Genomic DNA, 14,530 nt, shown 5'->3' on the forward strand with positions numbered 1-14,530 from the left:
ATTAAATATAAAAAAAAAAAAACTTATACTGTTAATTGTAGCCCTTGTAGCCACTGACTGCATGGATGTTGAGGGGTACCTTCGCATGCTGTTAGCAAGAGGAATCCTCTTACAATCTTGTCAGCCTTCGTCTTTGTGTGGCAGAATATGAAGGTTTTGAGCTGAACTGATGCCTCTAGTTGCTAGGTCCGAATCATTTTGTACATGTACATCCATCCATTCAAACCACATTATTTCACTTTGGATGAACAACAACTATGTCCCTCTTCTGAAAGAAATAACCGCTATCTATTGTCAACAAACCATTCTTTGATTTTTGACATATGCCCATTTTGATAGTGCTTATTTTTAAGTACTTATTTGAATAAATACTTATTTACGTCATATCAATACCAATAAGCACTTTTTTATTGTTTGGTAAATAAACCCCAACAAGTGATTGATCAAGGAAATACCAACAAGTGCATCAAGAAAGAACTTATTTTCAAACACTTATAGCTTTCTGACCTGTCTTGACCCATCACATAATTTTAAAATACCTATATCACCCCATTTGAAAGAAACACTTTTCACCAAACACTGGTAATAAGCACTTATTTTAACAATAATTAAGCACTCGATCGCTTAATTGATTGCAATTGGAAGACTAAAGTTTAAAGGAACTCAACTAATCAGCGTTAATAAGTTTTAATTTACTACGCGTTTTCGTATGTTCCGTTTAGTACTGCTATTTTTCTAGAATAGAATTTTGTTCTAATTAAGACTCTGAACTCTGAACAAATTCATTAATCATATAGCAATCAACAAGGAGCTGGACCATCAAATTCACTGCCACATATCAAAGAAAAAAAGGAATAACTTTCTTTTGATAACTTTAGTGGACCGTATTCCTTGAGAAAAAGACTATTCATGGAAGCCCTGTAAAGCAAGCTGATACGGACTAGAACTGTAACTGTGGTCCATCAAGAGTTTCTGATTACTCTGGGCCAAGCCACTTTATTCCTCCACAAAGTTGAAACAGAAGGGGGTCATGGTAAGGAGATCCCGGTGACCCATTTAAAATTCAGTCCATGAAAAGATACATAATGGGGTGGGCTTTCCACATGGGCCCTTTGATTAAAATTCTGAAACATTAATTAGTATTGTGAATCATCAAGGAAAGAACCCAACAGCACATGGTAGGGTTTTGGAGCAATCATCAGTACACCTGGCAAAGATAAAGGTAATTGATCCATTAAATATAAATTAATGATCAAGTTCATGTGATTTTGGATCAACATTCCATGATTTTTCTTGCCATGCTTTGGTTCCATTTCATGAATTCAGACATGGGCACAGCCATCCATGCCATGCCAGACTTCAAAAGACCATGGAGTTGGTAGACCAGAATTGACCCTTGGCCTGCCCAAGTTGACCCATCAAATGAAGACCGGGGTGTTGATACCTAGATCTAATTTTGTTCCGAAGTAAATGGTTTGTTGGTTGAAAAAACATGGCTCCTACCACCACATTGGAGGACATCCATCCTATCATAACCATTTTATACACTAATTTTAGGTTTTTGGGTTAGGATTTAGGAATATATGGTTTAGGACTTAACGGTTTAGAGTTTAGATCATATGGTTTAAGGTTTAAAATTTTTAAGGGTTTAGAGTTTAGATTTTAGGGTTTAAGATTTAAGGTTAGGATTTAGGGGCTTATGGCCTAGAGTTTAGATTTTAGATTTTAGGAGTTTAGGGTTTAAGATTAGGGCTTAGGATTTAGGATTTAAGAGTTTAGAGATTATAGTTTAGGGTTGAAGGTATCGGAATTTAAGATTTAGATGTAAAAATCAGTAGGTGATCCAACGTGGTAGGAATCAAGTATTAGCCTAAGTTGGTAGCCATGTAAGGTAATTCCAGGTGGAAAGTAAAGGAAAGAGAACAATATTTGGGTCGTTGAAAAGGTTCTAGTTTCTTGAACGAACTTGTTCCTTGTAGTCAAAAAGAGTAGCCTTGGGCTAACTATTCCCCTTAGATTTGCTACTAGTTCAGAGTTCATCACATCAGATTCCTCCAAACAGCCCACACGAGAGAGGGAGAGAGAGAGAGAGAGAGAGAGAGAGAGAGAGAGAGAGAGAGATGGGATGGTTTGCTGATCATCATCATTCGTTCTCATGGATGATGGATAGTTCGTTCACAAACGCCAAGAAAAAGGGAAGAGAGGAAAAGCAGAGACCTTGACGTTTCGCAGAGATATAAGGGGAAGGAATTTTTGCAGATCGATAAATCTTTTTCTTTCACTCAACTCTACTGTTGGTGGCAGTGGACACGTAAGTATCCTGCACCACTCAACCATATGTTGACTGACCCACCCACCCCCATCAACAACCACCACCATCACGTTCACACTCACACGTTCTTCTCCCCGTTCTCTTCATCAGTCTTCTTGAGTCTTCTTATTCACTTGAGCTCAATCAAACACAGCGAACGACAGTGCCTACACTGGGATCAATGGATTTTGGACTCCCTCTGTCCATATTCCTAAAACCTTCAGCTTGCTGCCTAATTGGCTCAGCCGCTCAGCCAAAACCTTCAGCTGCTTCGTTGCAAGGATAATGCATATATACAAAGCAATGATCGCTTGGAGATAAACATCCCAACTCAACACAACACATACTTCATTCTGAGGTACCTAGCTTACCATAATTATAAGCAACTATATATACTTCCTACACACATCACCAATCCCTGAACAGTAATGAGAAGAATCTTAACGTAGCGTTCATTATACATGCTAACCATAATGTAATCTACACTCACCCTTGTTTTACAGTGTTTATACAAGGGTGAAAGCAGGTCTCTATTCCTACTCGTGACAGTACTATTTCTTTAAGGGTCGTTTCACCACGGCTGAAATGGCTGAACTGAATGACTTCTTGCTTTGTCCAATAAGTGGATACATGATATATATAGGAACATAATAATCAAGACAACATCACATTCAACCATTAAGGAAAACACCACAACCCACTCATCAGTTCAGCCACTTTAGCCATTTTTGAAGAAGCTGGCTCCTAATTAATACTTTTATTATGCTATGCTTAAGGTTGATAAAAACCCTTGTCGGTATTAAACAGTAAGACATATGTCTCGGATATTGAGAGTTTTTTGTAGTATTTGAGTAGGGTTCCCTTGGGCGACCTCCTCTCATAGACAGAACTTTACTGCTAGAACATTTCACTATTTCAGGATAATCTACAGCTTGATTGACATAGTATCCAAAAAAAAAAAAAAAAAAAGAAAAGAAAAAAACACAAGTTACAGTTACCTAGTCCAAACTGATGGTTGTTCATAATTCTAATTTCTAGAATGGTTATTGAATTCTTAGGTTAATTCCAAAAACAAGGCAAATGGGTTAACCCGTTAGTTAACATATTGATCATGAAAACTATAGATTTCTGCAGTGAAATTGGAGAGTCATATTGGTGCATTTTGGGGCCATGAAGATTAACTATATTTAGCTTTCCCGTGTTATTAATCCTTTGTTCTTTCTGTGCATTTGAGGCATCGAAAAGACTCTAAATAGTTGGCATTTGAGATGGTTTAAACAAAATAAATAAATAAATACAGTGGATAGGGCTATGAAGCTAGCAGTGTAATATTCCAATGGATTATATGAACAATGAAAACAATATAGAAGAGCTTTTGCTCCATCTCCAAACAAATTTTTAATTGCATTTGGTGCACAACTTCAAGTTCCCAATTTTTATGTATTTTCTTTTTCTAGATTTTCTTTGAGAATTGTTTTCTGTTTTTAGTTTTTTCTTTTTATTTTGAACTTGGAGTAATAAAAAATTTATATGACCAAAAACTTGGTCAAATAAACAGGTTACTGTATATAAAAGTCAGGTAAATATGTGCTTCCATTTCATTAAAAAAATTAAAAATAAAAGATTTGGCATATTTTATATCTAATATATCATATGTATAATACCTAGCAAACATTTATCTATAAAAATATAAGCTAAGTTTTAATTGTAAAAGACTTAAATATTTCTTTTTTCTGTTCCATCATTTTTAAATCCATTTCATTCCTCTCTTGTACATTTCTCCCAAATTAATCATAAAACACATATATGCTACATCTTCTTCAAAAAATGAATAGGGCATATAATACAAGTATTATCAATAAAAGTATCTACGTGAGTAAAGAGGAAATTCCAGTAACTATATCTGTTGGCTAAGGATGATCAGACTTAAATAATTCCTTATTTAGTTAACTAGTTATATAGCATATAGGAATCTATGCAATGCATACAGCAATTTAATTAAGATTGGTTAAGAGGCTATAGAAAATAATGTACCCAAGGGGAAAATGTTTCTCCAACAATATTTATGGGAGATGGTAATGTCTAACCCCATTTTTGAAAAGCATGGGATGTCTCAGCCAGTTTCAAAAACCATGGAGAAGGAGAAGTTTGAGTGATTTTCCCTGAACCACTAAACCAATTTAAAAAAATACCCCCTGAACCACTAAACCAGTAGTACGTTGAATTCTTTACTTAAACAATTTGATAAAACTCAAACCACATACACAATTAAAAGGTTTATCTCATGTATCAATAAAAAAGGAGTTGCACCTCATGATTATAAACAATGTATCCTAACGGCTGTGTTTGGTTGCAGTGCATTTTTATTTGCACCAATACAAAGGCATGGGAGTGCAAATGAAAAAAATGCAAAATCTCGTTTAATTTTATTTTGGGTTTTATTTTATTCATGTCTTAATTTATTTCATTTGTACTGCAATCAAATAAAATAAGTTAAAATTTGGAAAAAAAAAAAGTTCAGAATTTACATTCAAATCATTTGCACTGTCATAATTTTGCATAAATGCAAACTTATTTGCATTACAATTAAAGTCATAACATCAAAGGCAATTAGAGTCACTTTTCACTGATGTCATTTTGTATTCCATGCATGTTTCCAGCTTGAGAGAGACACTGCAAATAGTCCTTTAATTGATAACTAGCAGGCAGTCACCTTTCAAAGCTCAAGATGAGATTGACACCCCAGTAAGTGCTAGGCAAGCTCTCAACTACAGTGGCTGTACTGCGCAAGATTGCAGAATGATCAAAACTAGAAGTAAATAAACTAAAACTAACCCCTCCAACTTTCCTTGAAAGAAAAGCAACTCTACACACCCAAAAGTTGATGGAGATCAAGTTTATGATATCACCCAAGATGGACATCTGTATAAGATTATCTGACATGGCATGATACGTATGGAAATTGTACAATACTTGAAAAATAGAAAAAAAAATAAAAAAGAAGCCAAAAAGAGCAGATTCCCATGTATATAGATATTATATATACTACCTTAATAAAAAACTACAATATCCTTCCAAAGATCTGTCTTATATATAATCAAGGTCACTACATTACATTCATCTTCTTATCTGATATCAGAAAACCTAAGAAACCTAAGACTGAAGGAAGCACAAAGCAAGCAGCCCATTTGATGCAACTTCATCTCTTTGTCTCGGCCACTTTAATTCCTAAACCTGAAACCAGTCAACAAATACAAAACTTCTTCATTTGTTCAAGTTGGAGAGAGAGAGAGAGAGAGTAATGTTAAATGATACTGCATGTTCATGCACATGGATCCCTTGATATGGCAGAGCTCAAACATGGTTGACATTGTAGAATAAGAATCCATGGATCTAAAATATTAGGACCATTTCCTTTGTTTGGGTGTGTGTGTGTGTGGAATGGCAATTACCGTGCGCCAAAGATAGTAGAATGCGCCGTGCTGGAGGGATTGCAGAGTAACGCCCCACTCGTTGGTGAGGACCGGCTGGCCGGACGAGTTGACGAGGATGGCGTCGTCTCCAAAAGCCTCACGCACGTTCAAGGGTCCCACAGCCACCTCGAAGGCCACGTCGTTTATGAACACCGTTGATTTCACCGCAGCAGCCGGAATCATTCCATTTCCACCTGATTCGCCAACCCCTGAATACACAGAATCATTCATGGTTTCATACAACAAAATACAACGAAAAATAATAAAATAAAATAATTAGGAAGGAAAAATCTGATGACGTGCTTCGAGTCTTCGGCTAAACCCAAAGCAGTGGTCAATCAGCAATAGCAGCCATGCACACGTCCTATCTAGAAAAGCGTGACTCAACTTAAAAGACCATTATATCCTCGTTATCATTCTAAATTGACAAACATGTCCTTGACCCCTACCTACCCCCTCCATCACTCCACCTCCCCCACGCAGTAACATGAAATGAACGTTCATGCTTGCAGAATTTCTTCATAAATTAAAACAAGGACAAAACGAGACATATATTCTCATCATTCGTTGGTGTCTATTTAATTCATTTAATTATTATTTTTATCAAATTCGAGATGCAGAGAGAGAAGAAAATTTTCCGTGTAGTGAAGATGCATAAATCGCAAAGAACACCTTGTATTTGATTGAGAGCTGTAGTATATCCTGTAGTTGTAGTAGTCACTGGCGCAGTAGTGATGGTGGTGTAGCTGCTGAGTTGCTGGTTCAATTTCATCTTTACTTGAACATCCTTCTTCGGAGCTCCTTGATTAATCAGGTCGTTAAGAAGGAGACTATCTGGGCAAGGATTAGTGAGTTGATCAGGGATTTGAACGACGTTCGATAGCTCGGAGAAGCAAAATCCCTGCGAAAAGGACGGAGAGTGCACCGGGAAGAAGAAGGGTTCTGGGTTGAAGTCCACGTGGGGCTGGGGCTGGAAATAGGTCTGGTTAACCGAAGTCGTCGGAGAATTAGATGCTTCGATCACATTGTCCCCACCCGCCGGGAGAGGCTTATCGGTTCTTCTCGGAGGTGACTTCTCCGATGAAGAGGAGGAAGATGACGCTTGCACAGCAACGGCTGGGGCTGGGGCTGGGGAAGTGGTGACCGGAGCAGTTTGAGCCTGGGATTTTGCAGACTGGAGGTGTCGTTGCTTGTGCTTGCTTCTTGATTTCCTGTTTTGGAACCAGTAGAAGACGTTGGCATCGCCGACTTGGCCGTATTCCTGTAACTGAGCTCGTATCTTCCTTATCTCGTCTCTGGGTGGATTCACCATTCCCGAGTTGAATATCGCTTCGAGTATGCGTATCTGCTCCGGTTTAGGGTTCCATCTCGGCTTCGGCTCGGGACTCCTCTCTTCGCAACCTGGCACTGTCACAAACAGATTCTTATTAGAGATTGCAAACGTCATAGTTTAGGGTTTCACTCTCTCTCTCTCTCTCTCTCTCTCTCTCTCTCATACTGGTATAAGTAAACAGTTTTGGCGAGCTACAAGAAGATCCAGAAGCAAACATGTTAAAAATAGACAACAACAGATTGGGTTATGATCATACAGTACTGTGAAGGATGAACAAAAAGAATTTATCAGAAAAGGAAAACAGACAGAGATAACAGTAAGGGCCTGGAGTTAAATCAAGGTAAGACAACCTTCGACTTTCATCTCCACTCAGAATTCATCAACTGATGGAATATTGGCAGGCTGTAAAGCTAGAACACCCCAACTCTTTCTAAACATGAGCAGGGTCCAAGAAGCTATGAGAGTAGAACATGATAACACAACATCAGAGAGAAGAAAAAAGAGAACATAAATGTCGATCGATTTGTTGTTATTAATTACTAAGAAGGATATATTATGATTACCTGGTGCATATGGGGTTCTCTGGCATGGAGTTGACATGAGAGATGGGTTGATGTCATGTTGCCATTGGTGGTGAGTGTTGCAGGGTTTGGACTTGAACATGCTAGGCCAGTGTCTGTTAGATGAAGCCATGATTGATGATGATAATGGATATTGCCAGGTGAATGTGAAAGCTACAATGCTAGAAATCTAAGTAGCCAACTGGATTAAAAAAAAAAGGAGAAAAAAAACAGATAGAATCCCTATCTCGGCCCTTGTTTGCGGTACTGAAACCTCAGGGAACACAAAAGACCTCTTCTTATACTTATAGCCTCTCCCTCCACCTAATCCTGTTCAGTTCTCCTCTATTAATAAAACAGTCCTTCCCATCTCCCAAAGAAAAATAAAAAATAAGAAAACCATACTTAATAAAAAAAAATAAAAAATAGAAACAACTCTGATACAACAAAAATTTCCCTGTAAGAAGTTGAATATAAGAATGGCAATAAACATTATGAAAGGAAATATAAAGAAGATGGAGAGAGTACACTCCCATCCATTCCTTACACTTTTGCATTAAAATTCAAATCTTTCTGCCCATTACTCAAAAGTACAAGCCAATTCTCTCAGATGCCAAGTTTGGGAAGCATGGAAAAGCTCTCCTGCTGGTGCTTAATTGGAATTTTTCTCAGAGAAAATAAAGCCAGAACTCTTTCAGTGTAAGGAGAGCACCAGTGCAATATAGATGAGATTGGTAGCTTTAAAAAAGTTGAGCTATTTTGGTCAGTTCTCTTTTCCTTTTAGTTTTATTCTTCTTATTATTAATTTTTTAAGGAGAGGATTCTCTTCACTTGGCCTGCTTGCAGAGAGTATTAATGGAGGGAGAAGGGGGCTGTACCGCTGTAGCTTTGGGATTTTTCTAATAGGAGAGGTTGTTGCAGGAGTAAATAAGGGGGGGTTTGAAAGTCAAGAGCATGAACCATGAAGTGGGGTTTGATTGGAAAGTAGTGGTGAGCAGTAATTGCAGGGGATTGGGTTATTTCGGGCAAAGTGAGTTCGGCTTTGGATTGACTCGAGGGCTCATTTTCAAACTTAATCTCTTGCAATTTTCAAACTTGCCAAAGCCAAATTAAATGGTTATCTATCTAATACTAATACCAATAATCAATTCAGTTCAATCCCTAATAATTCATGATAGATGAACTAATTAAACCGAGTTACAAGAGTTCAAAAGTGGGTATTTGATTTTGAGGACGCTGGACGCAAAAGAAAGAATATTGGTTGGAGAAGGGATGTTCTTGATAAGGTCTTTTCCCAAGTGCTTGACATTTCTTTTGGTGGATTGTGCTTGACACTATGTATCAGTCTTTCAACTAGTACTGGCTAGAATTTGACATTGCCTTCCGATTGATGGAATTTCATCATCAAGTATCTTGTCAAAAGATAATAAATAAAAATATTGATATATTTTGGTTATCAAAAAACATGTTTCCTCCATTTAATTGCAACTGAGCTTAAGTTGCCTAACAAGTACATTTCTTATCGTATGCCATTGTATTGTATTCTGACTTGTGACTGCATCCTCTGATCCTCTATTCCTATGTAGCCACAGTTAGTGAATATGCATATGACATCATGATGAGTTTAAAGGAAAACAATGCCTAAGACAATCAGTCGGGCATATAGAAAGTAAAGTAAACAGATTGGTTAAGAATGGATACCCACAGTTAGTGAATATGCATTATGCATATAATGCATGCATTTACATTCATAACTTTGCCTTTGTTTATTTGTTTTGTTTTACTTGTGGAGTTAGGGTTTGTTGTTTAATTAAATGGGTTAGGTTGTGCTGGAAAGTTATGCAAGATGACCAAATTAAACTTCAATTTTGATAGGATAATACTTATCTTTCTTGAGAAAATTGTAAAGGAACTGGTTATTCCAAATCCCTAGCAATATTCTCCCCCTTTTGCTCTACACACTCCCTTTATAAAATGCCTTAATTTTGACTAAAATAACCCTATAAATTTTGTCTTATAACATTTAAAAACAGTCTACACTATCACCAAAACAGGAAAAACGTCTAAAGAAAGTGGCAAACTGGCAATAGCTACCCGTTAAATAAAATGGACAATGCAGTAGCTAAGTGAAAATTGAAAGAAAAGAAAAAGAATATAAGTATATATTAATAACCCTTTTGTAAAACTATTTAGTTGGTGTGAAAATTATGTTTGTGTGTTATTTATGTTGCACAACCAAGGATTTTTTTTTTTCTAAGTAAGAAATTAAGTTGTTGTACTAAAGTTGCATGGATTGAAGAGCACTTGAAAAGGGTGTATATAGTGATGGTGTGTTACCTTTTCCACTGAAAATATTCAGACATCAAAAACAAGGAAAAGGATAAAGATCTGAGTGGGATCAATTTTGATTCAATAAAAGGGTCTGATGTTGACTCCATGTAGAGAAGATAATGAATGAACATACAAATAAAAAAGGCATAGAAACTGCAAAAGGGAAAATGAAAATAAGCTGGGGGTGGGGGTCCCTCCATGGCATATAGTGAATTCTAGTGCAACAAGGGAATCCCCATCTTTATTGAATGACAACAAAAGAAACCCTAATAAAAGTTAAAAGCAATAAAGTCAGACAAAATTAGGGTCAGGTTTCCCGTTCACTACTTCGGTTGGGTAGTGACCATTTAATATATCTCTCTCTCTCTCTGGTCTACAACTCCCCATGCAAAGAGACTTAAAGAGAATTAATGGTTGGGCTACGTGGTGTCGGTGCGATTCCGACATGCAAAGTTCACACCCCATTCTTCTGCATTCCATCTCATCAATTATACAATTATTTAAAATCCCCTTGTCCACCCCATCTCCTGCAACCCTTCTCTCTCTGTCTCTGTCTCTCTCTCTCAAAAGTCTCAATACCAACCTTCATTGTGGTTAATTGGTTTTTGTTGTTTGAGCAAACCTAATTGCATCTATCTTCCAGTAATCTCTAATCAAGTCTATATACGTGGTATACTGGTATACGTAAGAGAGATAGAGAGGTTTATAGGGAAGGACCCATGACCCATCAAACGAAAGGTGGATTAATGCTTCAGTGGGAGTTACCCAATCGCGAGAACTAATCAACCAGCAAATTAACATTTGTTTTTAAGCACACCAAATATTTCTTTCACGAAATAATAAAATAAAACATTCACGTCTTCGTCTGGTAGTTCTCTATGATCCTGACACAAAGGAAACATGGGATGTCACGGCCACCCGACTTTTCTCTTTTGCCATTGCCATCACTCCCTCTCTCTCTCTATGTCTCTCTCTCTCTCTCATGATTATGACTTTCTGAAGTTTCAAGAAAATAAAAAACAAACAGTGTTTCACTTTTTTCTGTTTCGGTCTTTTGGATTCTGCCTTTGCTCTCCCCCTCGCTCTCTCTCTATCTCTATCTCTATCTCTATCTCTATCTGTTAGATTTGTTGAGAAGAAAGAAGGGGGGGATACAGAAAGTGCAGAATGCAATCCCATCATAAGTCCAGAACTGAAGTCGACCCATGCACGTACGATAGAAGGAGGGTGAAGTAGGAACTTGTTGGTGTGGTGCCTCTTTAATTCACTCTTTCCTAACAGTGTGCATGCGTGTTGGTTAGGCTTACCGGTCCCCCACCCCCCTTTAAAGCCCTTTTCTGTTTGGGGGGGGATCCTGTGACAGACCACGTTTCCCTTCTTTATTTACTTTTATTTCTTTATTCTTCTTGTTCCTCCCTTTTCTGGTGACATGGGAGAGTAGACACAGAATTGAATTTGACATCCCCAGCAACGAAACCCGAGACATTGTTGCTATACCTATACTATACATCCCCACAGGTTCCTTTTTTATTCATACCTGCACCCCAACCCAGCTCATGTTCCAGACGGATCCTGTTGGTAGGGGTGCTCAACAAAAAATCAAGAAAAAAAAAAACGATAAACCAAACCACACCGAAAATTTCAGTTAATCGAACCGATAGATTTTTTTTATTTTTTCAAGAACTGGTGGTGCTGGAATCATCAATTTGATTTTCAATTAACCTAAAAGAAAAACTAGTGGTGAATTGAACGCACACACATATATAGAGCTTGTTTGAACTAGTTAAAATCCGTTTGTCTTTTTGGCTATTGCTTATATACCAATGAGTGATGATCCTTTACGGTATTTATAAGTCAACTATTGATAGTTTATAGGTAATATTGGACTGTTGGTAGAAACATAACTATTGATAGTTTAACGTCTTTTGTTTCACTAAGCCACACTAAAACAAATGTGAATTAATATGCTATATTGATTTCTGTTTAGCCATGAAAGCTAGCTTTTTATGCACATTTTAGAGTTTTAGGACTTAAGAGAGAAAGTGAGAGATTGAATCACTGAGCAGAAGTTTATGTAGGAGGAATATAACCTGACTGCTCCATTTGGTTGCATGTTAATTGAAGGAAAGGAGAACAAATTCCTGGGAATTGCCATTTTATATGATGTTAGCTTGTTTAATGCTCATTGATAAATGATAACAAATCTTTTCAAAAAGTGAGTGGTGGAAATAATTTGTTTTCCTTTATTTTGTGTGAAACCAAATACACATGCATCAGAAATAAAAAAAAAAAAAAAAAAAGAAAGAAAAAACAAACACAAACCCACAACAAATAAATTTAAACAAAAAGACTTTGTTCTTTCTTTTAGGATTATGTGATTACAAACACATTATATTATGTTACATAGCATGCACATAAAAGTTTCAGCTTAGGTCCTCAGCCTTCCTTTATTTATACTGTTACGAAGCACATCTTTGTTTCGATTTTAGTGTAGGTCTTAAAATTAAATTTTATTATTTTATAATGTTAACTTATATCTTTACCTTTTTTTCTATAAACCCGTACAACCATTATTCTAAGAGAAAAGAATTACAGTGAAAACCAACCCACAATTTGAAATTAATCTATGGAACGGCCATGACCCTTGACTGTGATGATAATCAATCTACACCAAATGCATGCATCAATTTAATTTCAATCTTGATTAATTCTGAGGAATTATTATCTGGAATTGGAATGATGGAAACAGAAGTTGTCTAGCTAATTTGCTTCTCTTCAAAATTGAAATCTATAGAGATTATAAATTTACCACCCTCATCACTACCAAAATCCTTAAATGAACTAAACTTACTTGCACATGGGTCCCAATAAATGTACCTAACATCTTATAGAAAATTGAAATCTATAGAAAATTGAAGTGGGTACGTTTACAACATTCACTAAATGCAAACGTTCTTGCAGTAAATTCACAGCATGCTTGCTTAAATGCATGCTTTTGGTGCAACATGTGACCATTATTTTATTCTACATATTGGTTGAAATTTTAAGGCCAGATAAAAACTTTCAGTTACTGCTCCGGCACAGAAAAATTTGTAAAAACTAAAAAAAATAACAGAAGAAAGCAACCAAAAGTTCAATCTGAATGCCTTTGTTGGAATGCTTAAGGAACCAGAAGCAATTTAATCCACCTGTTTGACATTATGTATGAAACTATGTGTTCTTGGGGCTCCCGTGATAATAACTCTATTTTTTATTATATTAATCAGAATAAATTAACAATTCTAAGATAACAACAACTATAATGTCTGTAAAATTTGATAAAATCAATGAAATATGAAAGAGAATTGATATTGTAATTTGTCAAAATATTGACTACAGGCTGAAATTTGGATAACATCATCATCATCCAAGCCTCATCCAACCACACAAGGTAAGTTACATGAATTCTGTTTCAACGTTTGATTCTGCTTAGGGTCCGTTTGTTTCATAGTTAGAATCGGAATTTGAATTGAAATCGAAATCCTCCGGAGTCGAAATTGAGTCGTCCATTCTCAGTCTGTTTGGTTCATACAAGAATGGGAATGCTAAATTAGAATCAACAAGAATGGGAATGTGATTCTAATTTCGCCCAACCAAACAGTCCGAATCAGAATAACTCACTCCAATTCTGATTTCAAATCTCTATTCCCACAAACCAAACGGAGCCTTAATGTCATATCTATTGATGATACGCGTGTGATCTGTTTTGTCTACATCACTAATCAGAAATTCATATTAAGTATGTGATGTCTAGCAAAAATATTTTAATCCAATGTCCTCCGAGAATGCATACATCCTTTTAAGAAATTGCAGAATATATCAGAGATTAGGTTTACATTGAAAAAGTAATGTTTTGGTGAATCAGAATCAAAACCATTTTTTTTAAAGAGTTTACAATTGACCAAGCCATTAACTGCTTCTACTTGTTTAAATTGTTTTTGGTGGTTCAGAACTTCAAAGGCTATATTTCATGTTGGGATGCTAAATCAAATAACAAGTTGACTGTAGAGAGGAATGTCACTCGGTTATATGGTTGGGAATAAAAAGCTTATTAGAAACATTTGGCCTATAAATAATAGTAGCACCAAAACATATATTCCATGTGATTAGAGGCATGCAGTCTTTCAATTTATTTGACAGTGCACCAGATACGTGGAAGACCACGGTTTAATAAATCTAATTGCATTGTCCATGGGCTGGACTCAAAACAAGTTGAAACACCTTAACGTTTTGTTTTGATTTATTTTCTATTATTTTAAAAGTATGAATATTCTCAAAAATATTTATGAAATTTTATGATGATAAAATTTATTTTTTTATATTTAAATTTATTGATAAAAAATGAGGGCAAATAGGGTAATTAGTTATTTATATTAAATAAATTGAAAAGAGTTAATTTCAATATATTCAATGTATTCAAATATCTTTCATTAAATCCAACATTTAAGGTATTAATTTCCATTCACTTTCATTGAATCATATA

The 14,530-nt window shown here is 36.1% G+C and overlaps 1 protein-coding gene across 1 annotated transcript; it reads right to left on the reverse strand.

Moving 5' to 3' along the window:
- Positions 1 to 5,421: 5,421 nt before the first annotated feature.
- LOC148876040 (WUSCHEL-related homeobox 9-like) lies at positions 5,422 to 7,867 on the reverse strand. The gene is made up of 4 exons (XM_088965952.1): positions 7,681 to 7,867; positions 6,457 to 7,191; positions 5,764 to 5,993; positions 5,422 to 5,545 (listed from the first exon to the last, which is right to left on the reverse strand). Exons 1-4 carry the CDS (start codon positions 7,808 to 7,810, stop codon positions 5,540 to 5,542), a joined length of 1,101 nt encoding a protein of 366 aa, XP_088822078.1. The 5' UTR covers positions 7,811 to 7,867; the 3' UTR covers positions 5,422 to 5,539.
- Between the last annotated feature and the right edge of the window lie 6,663 nt (positions 7,868 to 14,530).

This window comes from Nelumbo lutea, chromosome 1 (genome assembly GCF_056320005.1).
Source record: "Nelumbo lutea isolate HS-2025 chromosome 1, American lotus-T2T, whole genome shotgun sequence".
Classification (NCBI taxonomy): domain Eukaryota; kingdom Viridiplantae; phylum Streptophyta; class Magnoliopsida; order Proteales; family Nelumbonaceae; genus Nelumbo; species Nelumbo lutea.

Excerpts from the sequence above, each read along its gene's own strand:
- LOC148876040 (XM_088965952.1), bottom strand. The coding sequence starts at position 7,810 with ATGGCTTCATCTAACAGACACTGGCCTAGCATGTTCAAGTCCAAACCC. Across the intron at positions 7,192-7,680 it reads GAGAACCCCATATGCACCAG|TGCCAGGTTGCGAAGAGAGG; the intron begins GTAATCATAATA and ends TGTTTGTGACAG. Across the intron at positions 5,994-6,456 it reads AGCTCTCAATCAAATACAAG|GGGTTGGCGAATCAGGTGGA; the intron begins GTGTTCTTTGCG and ends CTGTGTATTCAG.